The sequence below is a fragment of the Xyrauchen texanus genome, chromosome 18, assembly GCF_025860055.1.
Source record: "Xyrauchen texanus isolate HMW12.3.18 chromosome 18, RBS_HiC_50CHRs, whole genome shotgun sequence".
In the NCBI taxonomy this organism is placed as follows: domain Eukaryota; kingdom Metazoa; phylum Chordata; class Actinopteri; order Cypriniformes; family Catostomidae; genus Xyrauchen; species Xyrauchen texanus.
The window spans coordinates 6,135,775-6,158,977 of record NC_068293.1 but is presented as its reverse complement, the minus strand read 5'-3'; the positions used below and the strand labels follow the sequence as shown (position 1 = coordinate 6,158,977).

General features: G+C 40.0%; 1 protein-coding gene across 1 annotated transcript in view; it reads left to right on the top strand.

Annotated features, from left to right (window-relative positions):
• Window positions 1–21,611, top strand: part of kcnj3a (potassium inwardly rectifying channel subfamily J member 3a) — a 61,590-nt gene extending 39,979 nt beyond the window's left edge. The window contains exon 3 of the mRNA XM_052147840.1: window positions 21,019–21,611. Coding sequence (XP_052003800.1) covers window positions 21,019–21,611 — 593 coding nt within the window. The remainder of the gene's footprint in view (window positions 1–21,018) is intronic.
• The last annotated feature ends 1,592 nt before the right edge of the window (window positions 21,612–23,203 follow it).

The window sequence follows — 23,203 nt, the reverse complement described above, 5'->3', positions numbered from 1 at the left end:
AGAAACGGACGCTAAAAAGAAAAGTGTGTCCTTTTTCAGAGATGCAGAACTTCAAGTTTTAATGACGTGGATCTTCACTTGTAATAGTATCCGTAGAAATAGCTGATGGCTGCTAAGTGAACTGACTAGCCTGTGACAGGGACTTTAGTAAAGATTGCTTTAGGCCTCTATCAAAAAAATGCATAATCTTATCATCCATGCCCACTGTGTCTTTATCAAAAGGGCAAGCATGAGTCGACAACCTCTGAAACTTTATAACATTTCCTGAAATAAACAAACTCTGGAATATATGTTCTCAAAGTAAGTTGCTATGGTAACCAACATACTCTGAAAAATCCTCCAGTTTAACAGCTGACTCTGAGTTAATTTACCCGGTTTAGTCACTAAATCTGCTTTTTGGAATACCCCTCCTGCCTGAAAATGTATTTACATTTATTACCAAGAAATTCCCTTTACTTCAATAACTGCTTGCAGACTAAAACTCTGGACCACAATAATGCTGTGGACCTCATTATATTTACCAAATTACAGCACAAATGAAACATGATTCAAACATAATCACAAAGTTATTCTATTTACTTACAACTCGACAGGCTGCTAGTCTACTGACTGAATAAGAAACTGAGATATAACGGCAAAACATAAAACAAAAATAAGGGCTAAATAATCAAATTAAAAACATTTCCCCACATATAATTAAGTGTTTAGTATTATCTTCTCTCGATAGCATGTATTCTTTTGTGCTAATCGTGTAATTTTAACACTGATTGTGGATGCTTTTTTTATACCAATAAAAACATTAAAACTAAAACTGTGGCTTGTAATCATAGTCATTCAGGAATTTAAGCAAAGAACTATCCCATTAATGAACAATATGAAGGCAAAAAAAAAAAAACACCCGACGCGAAGCCTCCGCGAAGTGCATTAAAATCGCTAAATGCACATCTAGCCATGGATTATCCTGCTAATATCATGGTCACTTGCCAGCATTGATTGGTTAATGCTGTTAATGATTTTTACAGCAAAACATCTGACCGTTAATAATAAATATAACAGTTAACTTTATCTACAGTTCGTTAGATCAAGAGTTCTGCCAGTTCTAAATTAGACACAGAGATAGTGTGATAATATAAAATTTGTTGGTGAATAATTGAAAAGATTTACATATTTCTTTGTAAAAAAAATATGTAATATAAAAACACGTTACTTGATGATGTTGTGTTTTGTGAGCGGATAATCCCGGCTTTGAAACTATGAAACTATGAATATGAATTGTAATATGAATTTACTGTGAAAAATAATTTACAGGAGCAAAAAACAGGAATTACTTATAAAGATATTCTACACAGTCAACACTTCTCAGTAGCCCATCAGCCTTTTATGAATTAGTTTGTTATATTTCTTTATTTCCATTTTCATTTCTCAATTCAATTAATTATCTGGTTACTTATACTATATAAACACTGTTATTGCTATTAAAACCTGTATTGTAGTTTTATAGTTTACAAATAATGTGGACATTTAATTGGCCTCAAGATTTTAGGGTAAAATGTATATGGGAAAGTCTATATAATAATTGTATTCACCCCAAACTAAACAAAGTGTTTATGAACTAATTATCTGCCGATTTATTCACGATTTGTTTGAAAGTAAATAAAAGTCGTTGTCGTTGTTGCACCTTTAGTGTTCATTTCACCAGGAAACTTCTGCAGTTCATACAACGAGCCACGTAAAAATCATTTTGCAAAAATGTAGGTATAGTAATGTGATTCTATGACACCTATTGCACACACAGCCAAGCCAGTTGTAAAAATATTGAAACACACTTTCCGTAAATGCCTCCCATTTCATATGTAGTGATGGAAAGTTGGAATGTTTGTTTGGATGGTTTGCCGATGATTCACCAATTAAAGTCCCTGCATAGAAGTGAAATGATCCCTGCACATATTTAAATGATCAGAGCTTGTTGTTTGGCAAGTATCTTCCCTTACACCACTGCTGTCTATGTGTCTTCCTCAGTTCTTGTCTTTGTTTGCACAGGGAATGCTGGGTGTTTGCTTGTGTTTGTGCTGGGTCACTGCCTGAGAAACACTGGTGTGATGTCTTTCCTCAATGCTATGCTGTCCAGAGCCCATGAATCTGAATTCTCACCTGACATTATCGAGGGAACTCTACAGCTTTTTGTCTACAGGTGTGAAGAACTGGATTTAAACCTCCAGCGGTTATTTAAAAGATCTTTCCAGTCACTAGCTGTCTGTGAACCTGGAGTAATGTGTGTTCGGGTTGTTTATGCTTGAGTGATTCCCCCTGACTTCTCTGTGACAACTTTTCATAGAGTAGAAGAATAATTTAAAGTTAAATTTAAAGCTGAAGTGTGTAATTTCTGTGCCACTAACATCAACAACAGGTTTTCTGAATACTACCCCCATCTGATATTGTTCAGAGGAACAGATAGTTCCATCTCAAACTCACACCAATGGTTGAACCAATGATGCTGTGCCGAAGTTGGGATACTCAAACTAAAGCAATGTTTTGATAGCGCCACAGAGTTATAGTGTTTCCACTTTTCAGGAAAATCTAATTTGATGTTTAATTTACAGTTTTGGGGTACAAGATTTTGGACCAGTTAGAGTTCACAGTTTTTTACTCAACTAATTTAGGCAACTATTTGCATCAGCTTTTGGGGTATTTTGAACTCAACACATTTTTGTTTCACAAATGAGACTTCACATGTAATGTCAACTTAAATTGATCAATTTACAGGCCATTTTTTTTCTGATTGTCACGCACACAAGACGAGTTAGTCACAATGTTGAATAAACAGCTTTATTCAAAAAGCAGGCAGCAGTACAAAGGGGCAAATCCAGAGAAGCGTAGTAAAGGGGAGCGTAAGGTCGAAGCCGGGAGATCAGAATACACAAAGACAAAACAGCGAGTAGTAGAAACAGGGGAAGCTAGCGAAACACTAGAGCTGGCAAAGCGAAGGGGTAACTAAACAATAACCAACAAGTGTGGGGAGAAAGGGCAGAGTATATATAGAGGGAGTGAACCGTGCAGGTGACACTAATATTCTGGTGATTGGGAGCGAGTGTGAGAGCTAGAGGTGGCGGGGTGAACTTGAGGATCAGAGTTCGTTACACTGATAAGCTACAGAGATTTTTAAGTTCGTTACACTTGATTTTCAAATGCATTTAATTTATATTCCAAGGTTCCTAATATAGCCTATTTATTATAAAAAGTGTAGTCAACAAATGTTTCAAAAGAAATTCAAAATATTCGTTCATATTCCAATGTTGCAAATTCATTAAACATTTCAACAGCAATACATTTGTAAATGTATCCAAGAAGCTGTTTAAAAAATACACACCTACTAAAGTGTATTACATACCGACTAAAACACAAATGAGAGTTAAAAGAAGCAGGTTTGGTATCAAAATATGTACAAGACAGGAACAGTACCTACTATTTCAACATGAACTACAGTTCCCCTTCTGTTACTCACTCGACGTTGTGTCGATTGTAGTGACACAAGGGGTCTGTTCTGAGAGCCTTGCGTACCTCTGAACATGAGAAAAAGCCAATGTCAAATTGGCTGACAGAATTTGCACGTCCTGCCCCTGGACATATGGGTATAAATGGGAGTGGGCGAGTGCCTGTCAGACAGATTTTTTCTTCGGAGCCGAGCGGTTGTGCAACAGCAAAGCTGAGTCACCACTGTTTTGATTCCTCTGTGACTAGAACTTTATTTTGACATAGGAAATGTAACCGAGCATTTGAATCGGGTTTACCTAAACACTTATATATAAATAAAATGAGAAACAAAGACAAGTTCAAGTTTGAACTGACCTTCTCCCGCATTTACTTGATGCACCACGTTGCAACTCTTGACTGAACTGCCAGTGTTCCTGGTGCGCATGAATATACAACTCACCTACTGCAAGCCCCGATGAAAAAACACACACACACAAACTTGTTTTATATAATTGGAGACTCTCCATAGACTTCAATGGATTTTATGGATTTTATACAGATCTAATGATAATTTCTATCGCCTAAGCCTACCCCTAAACCTAACCCTCACAGAAACCTTTTTGCATTTTTACATTTAAAAAACAAAAACAAACATTGTTTAGTATGTTTAATAAGCTGTGGAGCTTATTAAACACACAAACATAAACACACATGACGACATGCCTGTAATTCTCTCTCTCTCAAACCGTTGTCACCGGCAGCCTTTATCCCTCGCGCGCCCCATCAGGCCAGTTGGGGACCGGGCATGCGACATTCTAGCCCGACCCCACCCCCCTCCGCTCCACATAAGCCATTTCCCTTGTGGGGACCACTGGCTGAGCCCCACAAAGTAGGTGATCTAAGGTTTTACTCTCATTGTTGGGACATTTGGGCCCCACAATGTAGTATAAACATGTACACACACACACACACACACACACACACACACACACACACACACACACACTGTGCACGATCACTTAAACTCTTATATTACAGTAACAAGTGCAGCTACATAGGTTAAAACTTTAAAATTACTTTAATGATAATTCTAGCATGTAGTATCTCATGGCATAGTCCACTATAGAGATGTGTTTCCTGCTGTTTAAACCAAATTGCATCATTCAAATTCAATTTGAATGAGTCCCATCTTTTAAATAAATGTGACTTAAATACTATATTGAAAATCTACATTCCTATGACACCTTGTAGAAATTACTCAAGATAATACATACAATATTTAACCATACAAATGATGTGTTTACAAGTAATGATATTAAGTATGGTATTTATAATATCAACGTAAATTAACAAACATAGATTCATTTGTTGAAAATTTTCTTTTTTTTTTTGTTACAATTACAACCCCACTGATTCATTTTTTCCAATGTACTTATTTATTTGTATACCATATATCTGAATATATTGCTATAAAATTGAAACATATTGTTTCTAAATGTATAAACTAAACTTTAACTGAACATTTTTATATATTTCCGTAGTTTTTTTCGAAACTCGATTATGCCACTCACAATACTTCATTAGTTTGTAGTGTATTCACTTATTCAAGACGGTAAGTACACAGTCTTGTACCTTTGTCTTTTTGTTCGATTTTCAAATCCTTTTGAGCATAAAATAACAGTTTGCAATGGATTGACACCTGAAAAATTCTGAAAAAGTGGGCGGGCACTATTCCGCTATGTTGACCGTATACACCAAAGAAACTAACTCGAAAGTGTTTACATTAATACCGTGTCTGACAGCCATTTTGTCCATGAAGCGCATTTGACCATTCAGGCACACAGTCACGTGACCGCATTTACCGCAAGCGTTCTTCTTTTCAACGCTTCTCAGTTCCTCCAGTTTTGTGCCGGTTCTGAAATGATAATCAGCAACATTTCTGTGTTAAAGGAGTAACAGAGCACACACCTAATTTAAGGTGAGCATTTGATAGAAACCGTGTCTGAGTCAGAGACTGAATTTATTCTGTACTACGATACTGAAGAAATACTGTTTCTTGTTTTTGTATCAACTTACTGAAGTACTGGTACTTTTGACAACACTAATCCTCTGCATGTCACATGATTGGAGGTATCATTCATACATAACACAAATAAGTTACATTCAAGTTTATTTCAAATGGTCAGGGGTTCATTCAAATCCCTAAACCTTAGTATAGGTTAATAGTAATAGTTATTCTTGCAAATAACTTCTAAACAAACACCACTAATGAGTCCTTTGTTCACTAATTATTTTAGGCAGAATTGATTTGAATGCTGAAGTTACTCACCATGTACCACACACACACAAATATAAAAAAACAAATATAAAATTTGTGTGTAGCCACAGTTGTTTATGTATATGAGCTTGTGGGAAATCACAGTTCTGTTTCTTTCATTTGATAATACTGCATTTGATTAACCTACCCCTTGGCAATTTTTTTCCTGATTCTTTACTTTTATAAAGATATTTCCCTTAAGAAAAATACATTCGCCTATTTTCATTGTGCAGTGAGTTGTTTACTGAGCTGTACAATCAAGTGGTTTGGCAATGAAATCAGGATTAGTATATTGGCATGTTCAGAGGTGAACACATGATACAGAAAGATAATTGTCTTTCAGCTGTTTTCCATTTCTTGTGCATATACACTTCAAAAACCTGCATTATTGCCATTACTTGTGGCTGAAACAGTATGTTAAACACTGTGACATCACCCTAGACTAAATCATTTTAAAACTATGTCGCACGTAGTATAAATGCTGGCTTTGTTCACCTAGGGTGCTTTAGTTCGTCCAGGAGAAAAAAAGTTGGGCTTCTTCCAAAGTGTAAACCAGGCTTAAAGCAGCAAAAAGTAGTCCATGTGACTCATGCACTGTATTCCAAGTCTTATTGAGCCATATTCTGGGCTGTATCCTCCTAAGACCCAAAGATAAAAGAAATAAAATGTTCCCTTTCAAGGAAACAGTGAAGTTGCATAATGACGCAATTGGGACTACGTCGACTACTAGCTGATAGTGCTTAAGTGCTTCCCTCTGCCTTTTGAGTGACAACACATGAGGATTTGTGTGCGGATTTAACCACATTGTTAAACAGGCCCGATGGTGCTTCTTTGAGGCTCTGTCAATCCATGCAGCCTTTGAAAGGAGCCGAATGAGCCTTGAGGCTCTGGCTCTTGTCATAATAAGAAGGATTGAGGATGGGCACCGGACTTTTCCTTGTGTTCTCTCTCCCTCCGCACGGATGCACCATTCTCACCATCAAGACATTAGATTAGATTCAACTTTATTGTCATTGTGCAGAGTACAAGTACAAAGACAACGAAATGCAGTTTGCGTCCAACCAGAAGTGCAAAAAAGCAGAAAAGTGCAATGTGATAATCAAGTATAGACAGGTGGTGCATAAGCAGGTACAGAAATATATTGCAGTGTTATAGTGCAGAATAAATATGGCTATGTAATATGAGCAGTGTATGAACAACATGTACAGATATGTGCAATGTAGTAGCAGTGACATTTTAAATAGTAGTAGAATAATATAGATATATGCAGTGTATTAGCAGAATATATAGTAAAAAACAGTAAATATGGATAATCTGTATGAACCATATAGATAGATATGTACAGTATGTACAGTGTGGTAACATTATAAGAGCAGTAAGAATAAGTGTAAGGGTATGTACAGGATGAAGAGTAGTAGAATAGGTGTAATTACAGTATGTACATATAAATGAATAATAGAACAGAATGGGTGGGGTGGGGTGGGGGGGGGGGCAGTCAATTGTCACCGGGATGCAGAGCTAGAGTTCAGTAGGGTGACAGCTGCAGGAAAGAAGCTTCCTCTGAACCTGCTGGTACGGGTGCGAAGAGACCTGAAACACCTCCCGGAGGGGAGTGGGGTGAACAGTCTGTGGCTGGGGTGGGAACGGTCTTTGATGATGCTGCGTGCCTTACACAAGCATCGCTTACCCTGGATGGCCTCGATGGAGAGGAGCAAGGAACTGGTGATGCGTTGGGCAGTTTTCACCACCCTCTGCAGTGCTTTCCGGTCATGGGCAGAGCAGTTGCTGTACCAGACTGTGACACAGTTGGTGAGGATGCTCTTGATGGTGCAGCGGTAGAAGTTCACCAGGATCTGAGGAGACAGGTGGACCTTCTTGAGTCTCCTCAGAAAGAAGAGACGCTGGTGAGCATTCTTGATCAGGGTAGAGGTGTTGAGGGTCCAAGAGAGGTCCTCAGAGATGTGGAAACCCAGAAACTTGAAGCTGGTTACATGCTTCACCTCAGTCCCGTTGATAGAAATGGGTGTGTGTGTGCCAGCTTTAGACTTCCTGAAGTCCACAATGAGCTCTTTGGTCTTCTTGGTGTTGAGAGCCAGGTTGTTGTCAGTGCACCACGATGACAGGTGCTGGACCTCCTCCCTGTAGGCCGTCTCATCGTTGTTACTGATGAGACCAATCACTGTAGTGTCATCTGCGAACTTGACAATGGTGTTAGAGCCATGTACAGGTGTGCAGTCGTAGGTGAAGAGGGAGTAAAGGAGAGGGCTCAGCACACATCCCTGTGGTACGCCGGTGTTCAGGGTGATGGTTGAGGAGGTGTGGTTAGCTAACCTAACAGACTGAGGTCTGTTGGTTAGGAAGTCCAGAATCCAGTTACAGAGGGAGGAATTGATGCCCAGTTCATTGAGTTTGGTGATGAGTTTGGAGGGGATGATGGAAGACATGCTCCTTTTTCTGGCACGTGGCCTAGTTCAGTGCCTTTACGTGTCACGCAGGCCATTTTCCTTCAAGGAAACTCTGGTTTGGAGGTGTTTCATCACAGGAACGATGGAAAATGTAGGCACTTGTTTAAAAATACATAATTGCTTCTATTTTGTTGCCCTAGAGTGTTTACAAAAATGTAATGAAGCACAGGGCACAGCCCCTACCTCTTTTTCTTTCTCTCACGTTTTTGGAGCGCTGTTGCACGGCGGGCGAGTGTGATTGGTGCTCGAGCCCGGGGATTTAAGAAAAGACCTAAAAAAAGAGAATTTTTCACCATTGCAATATTTTGAACTGATATGCAGGGTGCTTCGTCTGTGTTACTATTATCCCTGAATCCCATCTGGAGATAGCGAGTGTGAAACTGAAATGGTTGCGCGACCATCTTTTCTTTGATGGGTGAAGAGACACAAATGATATCTCTGTCTCTCTTAAATGGTGGCACGTACTTTGCGCACCTCACTCCTTTTAAGATGTGTTAGTACTGTACTCACTGAACTCACAGCCTTTCCGTCGTTAAGTGTTATTAGTTTTCCACAAGTCACTTGCTTCTCCTTGTGCGAGTCTGCCAGTTGATACGCATTGGACACTCAAGATTTAGCATGTATGGATAATCGAGTTGGTAATGATTTGTGTATGGGGGACCAAACATGTCATAATTTAAGTTTGGTCTGGATTATAGTTTCTGCTTAAGAAACCATTGGGTAATAATTTGCATATGTAGACAAATTGGTATCAAATCCACCTTTGGAGTCCAATCAAAGGCAGGTTATGGCTCAGTTTTCCCGCATGACTTATGTTGGGGAGCAAGTTAACATTATATATAATAAATGTTAATTACTTTACCATGTTCACACATTCTTCCCTGTTCTAATGCTAGAGAAGATGGGCTACCTGGCATTCTCTGCTGTAAATGCATTCAGAGAGACCCATTTTTTTATATTTGGTTGATCGAATTCAGCCTCTGTCCTCATGGCCAAGAGTCATGGGACAGGCATAATAGAATTTGATGTATAATAATCACAACTATTCAAGAATCACACACTCATAAATGTCACACACTTTTCCCACCATAATAAATGCTGGGGCCATTGTTGCAAACCTGCTTGTTCTCAATTCATCCCATGTTTGCACTTTCTTCCCCATTCTAATGCTAGGGAAGATGGTTTATTTGGTGTCCTCCGCTATAAATACATTCAGAGTGACACTTTTTATACTTGCCCGATCTAATTCGGCCTCTGTCCCCATAACCAAGTGTCTCAGGACAGACTTAAGAGAATTTTATGTATAATAAGCTCAAGTGTTCACAAATCATACTTTCATAAATGTCACATGCTGTTCCCCCCATAATAAATGCTGGGTCCATTGTGGAAAACCTGCTTGCTCTCAGTTGACTCCATGTTTTCATATTTTTCCCCGCTCTATGCTAGGAATATGGTTTTCTGGCACCCTCTGCTGTAAATACATTCAGAGTGACCACTTTTTATAATTTTCTGATAGAATTCGGCCTCATGGCCAAGGGTTTTCGGGACAGGCATAACAGAATTTGATGTACAATAAGCACAAGTGCTCTCCCCCAATGATCATACACACTTTCCTGTTCAAAACACCAAGAAAGAGATTTTTTCTGTAAACATTCCTGCACACTTCAGGACAACTGTCATTATGTCTAAACACAATTAATGCAAACTTTGTTAAACCCCATTCAATCAGCCACAATGATGGAGGCTTGAGGGCTTCCCTCCACTGTGTCGCTGGTTGCAAGACAGCCGTCAAATGTAAGCCAAGAGCGTCATCTAGTGGTTACTCTTTGCTCTTGAGAATTTGAAATTGAGAATCATACATTAATTCCTCTGTCTGCCTGTGTTACGTCTTGGCAGCAGTTATATGGCACTCCGAATTGTGTAATCCGAATGAGAGAGAATGTGTTTTTTTTTTTCTTAGAGCACAATGTCACAAGTGCAGCCGGGGGACTTGTTTGTGACAATAGATTTGAAGGATGCTTATTTCCACATTAATATTATGCCAAGGCAGGCATTTTCCCAGGTTCGCTTTTGGGGGCAAAGCTTACCAATTTTGCGTCCTTCTTTACAAACTTGCGTTAGCACCTTGTACATTCACAAAATGCATGGATATAGCACTGATGCCCTTGAGGCATCATGGCATCCACATTTTCAATTATCTCGAAGATTGGTAGGTGTTTGCTCAATCAGAGAATTTGGTTGCCCAACACTGAGATGTTGTTCTCGTTCACGTAAGCAGTTTAGGGCAGTGAGTTAACCTAGACAAGAGCATCTTTTTGCTGAGGTAAAAGACTCTGGTTCTAGAGGTGGAGCTAGACTTGCGGACCATGCAGGCATTACGCAAGTGTCTAAGTAAGTCTTTATGCGTTTTCACCAATCAACCAGCTGCACTCGGTTCTGTAGTGGATTCAGGAGCTTCTGTTGGTGGCGCTGTATTGGCCATCTCAAGTATGGTTTTCGACTCTGGTCTCTCTCCTGGAGAGGGTAAGGGTATTAATGCCTAACCTGAACCTGCTATCGAATTCATTAAAAGCAAATTATTTTAAATGGTTGGATTTTGGATTTGCTGCTATTTAAGGTTTAGCATATGTAACATGAACCACAAATGTGCCTATATTACAAATGTATGCTGATTTGAATGAGGAATAAATGACTGTACACTTGCATAAATTGTATGGTGCCCATTTATATGTGTTTATGGTAATCCTGACAAATCACTCAGAGAGAGAGAATAATGAACTTCAATAATGAACAGCTGTAATAATGAATTAAGCTAAAATGAGGCAGTAAACAGCATTTAATGAACATTAAACAAGAAAACAGGCCCGGATATCTGTAGACATGGTATAATATTATTGCCGGTAGCCAGACTAGGAGTGCAGCGGTGGTTTGTGTGTTATGTGTGTGCGCAAAGTGCTTATCAGTGTCTCATTCTTAGACAATTATTACTGCACTCATCTACAACAGTTCTATTCTAGAACTTGAACACAGATTAAATGATCACAATAATCATAATGGGAATAGGTTACATGAGCATACTGATCAAATAGTCATGAGTCATTACGTTACAAAAGTCTTGTAAAATACAATAAGCACATTCATTTCACACACAAACTGTTGTTTTTAGCCATCTCATGTTGCTTTGTGCGGATTATTTACAGGTATGCACCGTATTACACTGGGTTAGGCATGCTATTATTGCGATTCTTTGCCAAAAGTAATGATACACTATTTTCCACATTCTGTTCATGTTTCATGAAGTAATAAGTGAAAATGATTGCCCCCAAGTAACATACATAATTCTTTTTGCCGTGTTTTCGTTTATTGCTTCATGAAACATAAACACAATATGGGTACTCAATATGGCCTCAAGCAAATAAAACATAAAACATTATCAAAGAAAATAGACAATTTTCACACTCAGGGTTTTGGAAGGTGGAAGTAGGGTTGGACTGGTAATCTGGAATAAAGGGCATTTTTCTGGTGGGCTGACGCACTTTTGGGCCGATTAGGGGAGGACTGGCCATCAGGAGAACCGCAAAAATGTTATCTCATATTTTATAGAAACATGTTTATGTTTTTAATTTACCCTATTCACTCACAGTGTCATCCAGTTGGTGAAAGCATGTGTACTGAGTCCCAGTTACCCTTAAAGAGGACTTTGAAGAAATCAATGTCTTTCTCGTAAAAGAAAATTATAACTTGCTTTGAAATCTCCGTAAATTATTCTTGAGACATTTATTTGCACGGAAGAAATAAAAATGAAAATCAATCAAGTATTAGTAATAAATGCAAAATATGCACCCAATGTGTAACCAGCACTCGCACATACAAGATGGGACAGTCACAATGTTAATCAAAACGGCTTTATTTGGTTTAAGAGCAGGCAAAGGTACAATAAGGAAAGTCCAGAGGGAGAACGGTCAAGGAAAGCGTAGGGTCGAGAGCCGGGTAATCAGGATGGTACAAAGGGCAAATCGAAGAATAGAGTGGTCAAGGAAAGCAAGGGGGTCAAAAGCCGGGTAATCAAATATCAAGAGGAGGTAGTCTAACAAGTAGAGAAGGCTGGGGAAACTAGGGGATCACTAGTCGCTGGCAACGTGCAGGGGTAAACTATACGATAACCAACGGGTGTGAAACGAATGTGCTGTGATATAAATAGGGGAACAAACGAGTGGTGCAGGTGAAGCGAATGAAGGGGTGATTGAGGCGAGTGCAGGTGTATTCAATACTCTGGCGATTGGGAGCGGGTATATGAGCCCGGGGGGAGAGATTGCGTGCGAGCCGGAGATCCCGGAGATCTCGGAGATCTCGCGGGCTCCAAACGAGCATGCACGTTAGCGGGCTCGGGGTGAACCGAAGGGGCAGGGTTCGTTACACAATGTTTGTCTTTCCATATAATATACTGAATTGTGATGTGAGACATTCCTAAAGACCAGCTAGTTGTTGTGGCCAAACCACAAAACCATCTAACCATCTAAAAAGTCCAGGAAATCCACTTTAAGATACTGTAAGATTCACAACTGTGGCATGTATATGGTCTATAGAGAAGTAAAAAAAAACTAAATCTCCTCTACAGAGGACAAAAATATATGGCTGGGTCTCAGGAAGATATAAGGATATTTTTTCTGCCAGTAGTTCATGCAGTATTTGTACTTGCCATGCCAAAATTGGCACTGGCCCCTCCACAAAAAATTATACATTTACAATAATAGCTGGAAATTATACAACTATAGTGTAACTCCATGATAGCTATATTCTACTAATTCTCTACCTATTCTTATTGAGTATTCGAAAACTATCTCAAGTCTTTGCAATTTCGACAAAACCTTATCTACAAAACCTTATTTAAATCTGGAGAATTTGCAATAAAAATACATGATCAACAATAATGAAAAATATAGTGACAATGCATTACTGGTCCAATGGGGCAAGTGGCATTTCCATCATCTGGCCTGACACTCTCTTAAAATTACAATGTACTGTGGAGTTGCATAAATCCCTTTTAGTGTGTTTGAAATCATTAGTAGGGTTTGCTAAGGTAATCACTTTTACTATTGCTCAAATGAAGTGGTTTTATTACTATTAAATCTCAGCTTATAACCTGTCCTGCACCATTTGTGCCGCAGACTTGAATGATACCTCAGATTCTGCAGCTTGTTGATGAGAGGTGTGCTGTTACTTTTTTAAAGTGATCTGACTCATGATTTTTTGCTTGGCAGAGGATAAAATGGGCAAAAAACAAACAGTACATTGAAGAAGGGAACCGAGCCATGATACCACATCATCACAGACTTTGTGTTTCAAATGATGTACTATACACTGTGTTCTTACAACATATGTACTGTATTCTACCATCTAGAGTATGAAATTACAAAGGGTAATATCTTGGTTTGGGAACCAAGAATAACATTAAGTTAAATTGTTTTTATAAAGTACAGTATCCAGATGATTTTCATGACTTTCGTTAACTGTCCTCAAATTAACATTCTTCCGCCAATGGGACACCGTGCTAAAATGCTTAATAAAAAAGTATGTGAAAGACGCCTTCATGAATCTGTTCTATTAAAATCTGAAATTATCTCCACATTTGGTAATAGGCTGCTAAGGGCAGTAAATCCAATAAGAATAACATTTCTAATTTAATATATATATATACATACATATATAATTTTATATCACTTATATACACTGGTGGCCAAAGGTTTGGAATAATGTACAGATTATGCTCTTATGGAAAGTGGCATTCCAATGATCACAATAGTCAGGACATTAATAAAGTGAAAAATTACTATTGCAATTTGAAAAAAATTTACTTACTTCAAAGAGTTCTCATAAAAAAAATCCTCCACGTGCAGAAATAGCAGCTTCACAGTTCCAGATACTCAGGTGACATTTAACCCCATGCTTTCTGTAGCACTTGCCATAGATGTATACATATCAGCTGCATTGGCACATCAACTGCCTAGAGTTGCTGGCTGTATTCCTTACCCTGCAGAGGTTTCTCCCGCTGATCCGGGGCAAGCATGTCTTGATCTGTTCAGACAGCACCGCGACTGTAGAGTACATAAATCGCCAAGGCAGCGTGCACTCTCGTCATATGTCACAACTCGCCTGCCATCTCCTCTTTGTGACTCAGGTCGCTACATGCCACTCATATCCCGGGCAACCTCAACATGACAGCGGACGCACTGTCGTGACAGGTCTCGCACAGCAAGAGTGCAAGATCAGGGAGGACGAGGAACAAGTCACCTTAGTGGCTCCTTACTGGCCCACTCGGACTTGGTTCTCGGATCTCATCCTCCCACGCGACAGCACCTCCCTGGCAAAATCCCCTGAGGAAGGACCTTCTTCCCCAGGGACGGGGCACCCTCTGGCATCTGTGCCCAGTCTCTGGAGCCTCCACGTCTGGCCCCTGGATGGAATGGGGAAGATTTGAGTGACCTACCACCTGTGGTCGTAGACACCATCAACCAAGCCAGAGCTCCCTCTACTGGGCAGCTTTGCACCCTAAAGTGGTGCTTGTTCGCGAATTGGTGTTCTTCCCGGTCTGAAGACCTCCAGAGGTGCGCAGTTCGGTCAGTGCTTTCATTTCTGCAAGAGAGGTTGGAGAGGAGGCTGTCCCCCTCCGCCTTGAAGGTGTATGTAGCCACTATCGCTGCCCACCACAACGCAGTGGACAGGAAGTCCTTGGGTAAGCACGACTTGATTATCAGGTTCCTTAGAGGTGCCCGGAGGCTGAACCCTCCCCGGCCAAGGCTGTTCCCTTCCTGGGATCTCTCAGTGGTCCTCTTGGGCCTTCAGAGACCCCACTACGAGCTGCTCGACTCAGTTAAGCTCAAAGCCCTCTCCTTGAAGATGGCCCTCTTGATAGCGCTAGCTTCCATCAAGAGTGTTGTGGACCTGCAAGCGTTCTCTGTCAGCGACACTTGCCTGGAGTTCGGTCCGGCAGATACTCATGTCATCCTAAGACCACGACCGGGCTACGTGCCAAAGGTTCCTATGACCCCCTTCAGGGATTAGGTTGTGAACCTGCAAGTGCTGCCCCGGGAGGAGGCAGACCCAGCCTTTTCGTTGCTGTGTCCAGTACGTGCTTTGCGTATCTATTTGGACCGCACGCAGAGCTTAAGATGTTCTGAGCAGCTCTTTGTCTACTTCGGCAGATGGCGGAAAGTGAATGCCGTCTCCAAACAGAGGTTAGCTCACTGGGTCATTGACGCTATCTCTCTGGCCTACCAGACCTAGGCCGTGTCCGACCCCTTGCGGGTTCGTGCACACTGGATGAGAAGTGTGGCATCCTCTTGGGCACTGGCCAATGGCACCTCCCTAGCAGACATCTAGCAGAGCAGCGGGCTGGGCAACACCCAATAACTTTGCGAGATTCTACAATCTCAGGGTTGAGTTGTCTCGTCCAGTGTTTTATCAGGTTCGAGCCAGTAGATCTCGGTAATACGGAACAGCCGACCGGGTGTTTCCGGTTGCACTTAGCGCCCCTCACCAAAGTGATCCAATGCGCTCTCACTCCCAGGTTAGCCACTAAGCTCTCGCTTCCTGGATGTTCTTCCTCCCTAGCCTTCTGGCCTGCGAATTTGCGACCAGACCCACAACGAGCCGCAAGTGCTCTGCACTGGGGTAGGGCTCCACAGGCCTAATTCTCTCTTCAGGCTACTCCCTGTGATGTATTTTCCGCGGTACGGTCCCCTTGTTGGCGGTCCCTTGGGCAGTCCTTCTCCCCCGGTCGCTGTGTTTGTAGAGCTCCTCCCTCATCAGGTAGAACCTACCACTCCCACGTGTGGCTTGACAACCCATGTGGTGTATTGGCCACATGTCATCTCCCCCTAGCCTGGGCAGGATGTGGTCTCCACAGGGTCTTTTCCCCCTGAAAGAATAGGATCGGGAAACATCACCTTCCCCGACGCATTTTTATAGCGTTAAGCCCCAGCCGCTTTATGCTGGCTGGCTTACTCCCATGATAGTCATGTCACCTGTTCCCCCTTTAGTGGTGCTGGGAACCTAAGGTCTGTATATGACACCTTCTGGGGGCATTGGGGAGGGTTATGTGCGGCCGATACAGTTGCTTCTATCACGCAGCAGCATGCTTGCACCTGTGTCAGCAGTTCACGTAACACGGTCAAGTGCATGGTGCTTTTAAATGGGACCCCTTGTGTCACTACATTAAACACAATGTCGAGTGAGTGACAGAAGGGGAACGTCATGGTTACCTCCGTTCCCTGATGGAGGGAATGAGACGTTGTGTCCCTCTTGCCACGACAACAGACCTACCACTTTAAATGGCCGTACCTCATTCTCAGCTCCTCAATGCAAAAACCTGACTGACAGATGCATGCCCGCTTCCATGCCATGCAAATTCTGTCTGCCAATTTCTCATTGGCCTTTTCTCAAGTTCAGAGGTGCGCGAGGCTCTCAAGAAAGACCCCTTGTGTCACTAGATTCGACACAAAGTCTCATTCTCTCCATCGGGGAATGGAGGCTACAACAGTAACCATGACGTTTTCGATTGACTGTCCTCTCTTTCCATTTTGCCAATTATTTAAAGAAAATGTGAAAGCTCAAAACATAAATGTGTTTTTTTTTATTCTGGAATACTCATTCTGATTTGACAAAATGCATTTGTTGTCTTGTGAATTCTTTTGTGTGTGTCTCTTGTGTGTTTTTCAAAATCCGTTCACTTAAATATGTCTGAAATCTATTATATACAGTGGCCCCTGAAAGTATTTAGACACTTTTGTACAATTAAATCACAATTAAAAATGTATTTAAAAAGTATGGATGAATTTGTTTTCCCATTTCCATATATAACTAATTTCCTAAATTTAAGCATAAAATCTAACTCAAGAAAAACAAGCTGTTATTTTTTTTATATTGGATTTGTAAATTAATAATGACAAACTGTTGTCCATTTTTCCGATTTGGGATTTCTAATTAAATATTATAATGAATGATATATGGATTTGTGGAGTTTAGCACATTAACTATGGTTACCTTTGCATCAGTCTATTGATACCAAAGGTTTCTCATTAAAAGCAATGGCCTTACCACTATAGAAATGCTAAGTTATGCCTTTGGTGTGTATATGATGCACAGGGCTCTTGCTCAAGCATCAGTATGTAATGTGCCAAGAACGAGAAAATATTGTAACATCGTTACGGCAATAATAATAAAATAACTTGAAATACTCTGTTTTCAAAATCAAAATAAATTATATCTCTGTCCTTTTTTATCATTGATGATCCAGTTACACTTGGAAATCTGTAACATTATGCATATACTGTTTAATGTTGACTTGAAGCCTGACATGAGTTCAGTGCTTTACAAAGTACATCCTTTCTTAAAACAGGTAGCTATTTCAATGTTCAATGACTCAAGATTACTGGTGAATTAGTCTGCTTTGAAAGCAATGAAAGTGTGACATATGTCAAATAGCCATGTCAGATATAATTTAACACATTTAATATAGTGATAAATTGGCTTTTTCAGAGCTAATGGAGAATTAGACTGGTGACTGAGGAGCAAACATGCTTCATTGTCTGCAATGACCTCTTTTGCAGCATTTTTCTGCCTTAAAGCTTCTCTGCTTTTATCATATGAACAGGCAAGTAAACAGTCCACACGCAGCACATTTCTGTAATCCACCTTTGAAATATTTCTATTTCAGAAAACACAGTGAAAGCAGAAAGGATGAGTTCAGGCCTGTCCATTTCGAAAGTCATGTCGTACTTCATGAAAATCACAAAACTGCATTACTTTACTCATAAAACTCAGCTGGTAAGACCGTCTGCTCCGTGCTGATAACGCAGGATTTTTGCTTCTGTTCTTTCTGTGAATTTATTGATTCTCTCTCTCTGTATTATTAAGTTGCTATTGAGGACATTCTGCTTATATCACAAACATTGTACATTTTATATTGAAGTCGGATATAAGCAAGCTTGAACTGGATTTGATTTGTGGAAGGATGCAAACCTTGATCTCATTTCACAAGGCTTTCCTTTTGTTGGTGAAATCAGGTTATGTAGAAACATATGCAATATGAAATAAGCCCTTTTTCATAGATTTTTACTCCATTTGTCAATCAGCCTTGGAAAATCATGGATTAAACTCATAATAAGAAAACAAATCCCCTAGCTTTGCAAGCATTTCAAGGAGGTCTATAATACCTGGAGTTCTCTATGTTTACATTGCCATTCATCTCAATGGCAGTTACTCAGCTGGCTCATGCATACCTGGCAGTACGCAAAATTAATTCTGCCATATGTAAGACTTTATGGTAACATTTTACAAAAAAGGTTCCATTCGTTAACATTAGTAAATTTTTTACAACATTTATTAATTTGTGTTAATGTTAGTTAATAAAAATACAACTGTACATTGTTAGTTCATGTTAGTTCATAGTGCATTAACTAATGTTATCAAATACAATGTTTGATTTTACATTTTTATTAGTATATGTTGAAATTAACATTAACTAAGATTAACAAATGCAGTAAAAGTATTCTTCATTGTTAATTAATGTTCAATAATGTTGTTAACTAATGTTAAGAAATGGAACCTTATTGTAAAGTTTTACCAACTTTTTAATAACTTTCAGTAATAAATCATTAACAAACTTAAAATGCTTAAAGGATCCTTAGTAGATTTATACTCAAATAGTTAGAAAAAAACAATTTGTAAAAGATTTAAAAAAATGTATTTGAAAATAATTTGTAAATCATTTGTAATCAGAACATCATATCCTGCTGGAGATAGGAGGCAGGGGGGAGGAGCCAACCCCCATGCAGGACGGGACTCAACTTGTGGTGGTGGGGTGGTGGAGGTTGCTGTGTTAGCACACTTTAACAGTAATGTGATAGATTGTGAGCAGACTTATAAAGCAATGGCTTACATGTGATTGGCTAGGAGTTACCTAGCTAATGGTGCGATGATGTACAGCTGCTAGTCTTCCTGTTAGAACTACGCTGCGCTTACATATCTGAATATAGGCTACATAAAGCACTAAAAATTATCTTAAATGTCAATTGGGGATCAAGATGTGACAATTAATCTCTCAAGGCCAAACCAGTTCAACACTGACAGAGGGTCGAGAGAGAGAGAGAGAGAGAGAGAGAGAGAGAGAGAGAGAGCAGAGAGAGAGAGAGAGAGAGAGCAGCACCATTTAGCTAATCTGATTGTCTTAATCTGTTTCTATTTGCTCTGGCTTGATAAGGTAAAGTTGGTGCCTGCATGTTTAAGCACTATGAGATAATGGAAAATATGGCTGCCAACATTTACATTCATGTCTTGTTGTGACCAGGGCAATTATGAGTGAGAGGTTTTGTAATTGAATTTTTTCCTCCGTAAGAGGCTGTTTGTGGAGAGGAGAGAGGGACTGCAATCTTACCGCTTAAATGAAGAGTGAATTTCTCATCTCAGTGGTTCTATGCCAGTTATTGTTCATGATTTGTTGAAGTGCCCTGACCTGATTCACTATTTGTTTCAAATGTATTTTATGACCAACCTGGTCTCATAGATGTACTTTTTTTGCTAAATTATTTTTACGTGGCTCGTTGTACGTATTGCAGCAGTTTCCTGGTGAAATGATCACTAGAGGTGCAGCAAAATGACTTTTATTCACTTTCACACAAATCATGAGTAAAACATCAGATTATCAGTTCATTTACATTTACAGTTCATTTGTTTCTCATACAATGCTGTCGTATGACATCTAAGCACTGTTACTACAGTGCATTACTTGTAGGCTTTTTCATACACAAACATATTGCGCAGTAGCTCAATTGATAGACGTTGCTCTTGCAATGCAAATAATGGAGGTACGAGTACTGAAGTGCATGGGATTTAACACATGAGCTGAAAGTGTCTGTGGCAGGGCGGAGGGCGGGGCCGGGTCGTGATCCTACACACCCGGTCCCGTATTAGGCTAATCAAGCCTCCGAGAGGGATAAAGGTTGACTGCAGAGGATCGTGCGGGAGAGAGAGATAGTTTACATGTCCATCATATGTGTGTTTGTCCTTTGTGTCAGTGTAACGTATTCAATGGAAAGGAGGCGAGAACCGGCTTGACGATATAAATAATATTTTATTGAGAAACTTAAAAGACACAAACACACACATGACGGACATGTCCATTAACAATCTCTCTCTCCCGCACGATCCTCTGCAGTCAACATTTATCCCTCTCGGAGGCTTGATTAGCCTAATATGGGACCGGGTGTGTAGGATCACGACCCGGTCCCGCCCTCCGCCCTGCCACAGTGTCACAGAAGCACCGCAAAATGATGTGGTCACTTCAGAAATTGTGTCTTTCATGTCACGTTTGTTTTTATGACACTATCGTTTACATTTAGGTTTAGGATAGGGAGGTAGGCTTTGTTGAATCAAAAATCGATAAAGCATTACATTTAAAAAACTCATCTGTTTTTCATCTCACATTTGCTTTTTGACATTATCGATTAGGTTTATTTTGGGTCTTGGGTCTGGGTCAAGGGTAAAGCAATTAAATGGATTTTAAACATAGCAGTAATGATGAAGGCATGGTAAAACATTTCCAAGACAGTTTTAATGTGACATTTTAATATAACCAATAGAAAAAGTTTTAACAAAAGTCAACATTTGAGAAATAAAGGGCCCCAAAGTTGAAGAAACACTTAATTTAATCTATGACCATTTTGTTAATTCCTGCATCTGTTTCTTTCCCTCTCTCTTCTCTGATAGGCATGACTTGTCAAGCACGGACATCATACACAGAGGACGAGGTGCTGTGGGGCCACCGATTCTTCCCTGTCATCTCTCTGGAAGAGGGCTTCTTCAAAGTGGATTATTCTCAGTTCCACGCCACCTTTGAGGTTCCTACGCCCCCCTACAGTGCAAAAGAGCAGGACGAGGCGTTACTCATGTCGTCTCCACTAATAGCCCCATCTCTGTGCAACAGCGGGGAGAAGAACAGCTCTCTGGACTGCCTGGAGCTGCTGGAGGATCCCGAGAGCTCCACCAAATTACCGGCCAAACTGCAGAAGATGACAGGAAGGGACGGACTGCCCAGGAAGCTCTTGCGGATGAGCTCCACCACATCAGAGATGACATACAGCCTCGGAGAACTGCCTATGAAACTCCAGCGCATCAGTTCAGTGCCTGGAGTCTCAGAGGAGAAGCAGGTTTCAAGGACAAATAAGGTTACCACAGAGGGCATGAGCAAATCGGTTGCGGACTTGCCACCGAAACTGCAGAGACTGTCTGGGGGAGGAGGCCGCATGGACGGACACTTGCCCCCCAAACTCAGAAAGATGAACTCTGACCGATTCACATAGAAGAACTGACCTCTGACTGCAAAATGGGGCCTCTTATATTCTGAGATGTATAGTGTGTGTTGGTGAATCTCACCAAAACATGTCCAGCTCACATTTCACTCCAAAGTGAAAAGGGAAAAAATGACAAAAATATATTTGCATTAAGAAAATTAAGCCTATTTTCAGCATCAAGAAAATTAAATGACTGGCAACATTTCTGCTAAATGATCAATTGTGGTTCCTGACACATATCAAGGCCATTCCGAGATGAAATGTCCACTGTGTGGTGCTGTATATATATATATATATATATATATATATATATATATATATATATATATATATATATATATTTTAAGCAAAATCACAGAAGCAAGAGGGCAATATGGCCCTACATCAGCACTGCTGTGATTCGGCTGCAGGCCGAGTGCAGTAGGTAATCACAGCAGTGCTGATTTAGGGGCATATAGCATGATTGTGAGTATATACAGTTCAATGGACAATTAAATTAAAAAGATTTAGGAAAAACTTAGTACGGTCATAAAAATTTGTGCATGGAACTACTTTCTTAAGCAACGGATCAGAATCTGCCATTTCTGGTTCAAAACAAATGATGCGTCTAAGCCTTCGTTAGTAATTAAAAGATGTCACTTTAGAAATAGTATCACAGCTTGTGCTGTTTCTAAAAAGTTATTGGATAAACAAGGATGTTTGTGTGCGTGTGTGTGTGTGTGTGTGTGTATGTGTGCGTGTGTGAGAGAGAGAGATAGATGGAGTATGATCACCTGTTGCCACTCCCAGCTTTCTGAAGGTCAGCTTTATCAGTGGAAAAATAGCATCCAAGTGGGGGTATTTCTGCCTATTTCGCGGTAGCTGGTGCGCAAGATACGATCACTATAGAAACTGCAATGTCCTCCACCATTTTAAACAGCACCCGTTGTGTAATTAATCAGTCTGTTGTGTCTCTCAGATGTGATGAGCCATAATGCTGAAGTTGTTAATTTAAAGCCATTTAAAAGCTATTTCCTAGATTTAGTAATGTAGTAGGCTAGTAATACAAGCGATCACAAAGAGCTGTTGTACGTAAACGGCTGACACAGATTCGCTTCACGACACCTAACTGGCATATATTACACACCAAAATTATCTTTTGCCACCACCTGCTTGCTAACATATGTAATGTAAAAAAAAAAGATATTCGAATAAGTCACAGAATTATGTTTTTTTTTTTTGTTTTGTTTTTTGCATAATATATATATGCATATATATATATATGCACACTCACACTGGAGGCCAAAAGTTTGGAATAATGTACAGATTTTGCTCTTCGGAAGGAAATTGGTACTTGAATTCACCAAAGGGTCATTCAACTGATTACTAAGTATAGTCAGGACATTACCTATATAAAAAACAGCACCATCACTATTTCAAAAAAGTAATTTTTGATCAAATCTAGACAGGCCCCATTTCCAGCAGCCTTCACTCCAACAAATTATTCTTGAGTAATCATACTACATTGATCATTTGGTACTAGAAAATCACTTGCCATTATATCAAACACAGTTTAAAGCTATTTTGCTCATTAAATGAAGTTTAAAATTGTCTTTGTGTTT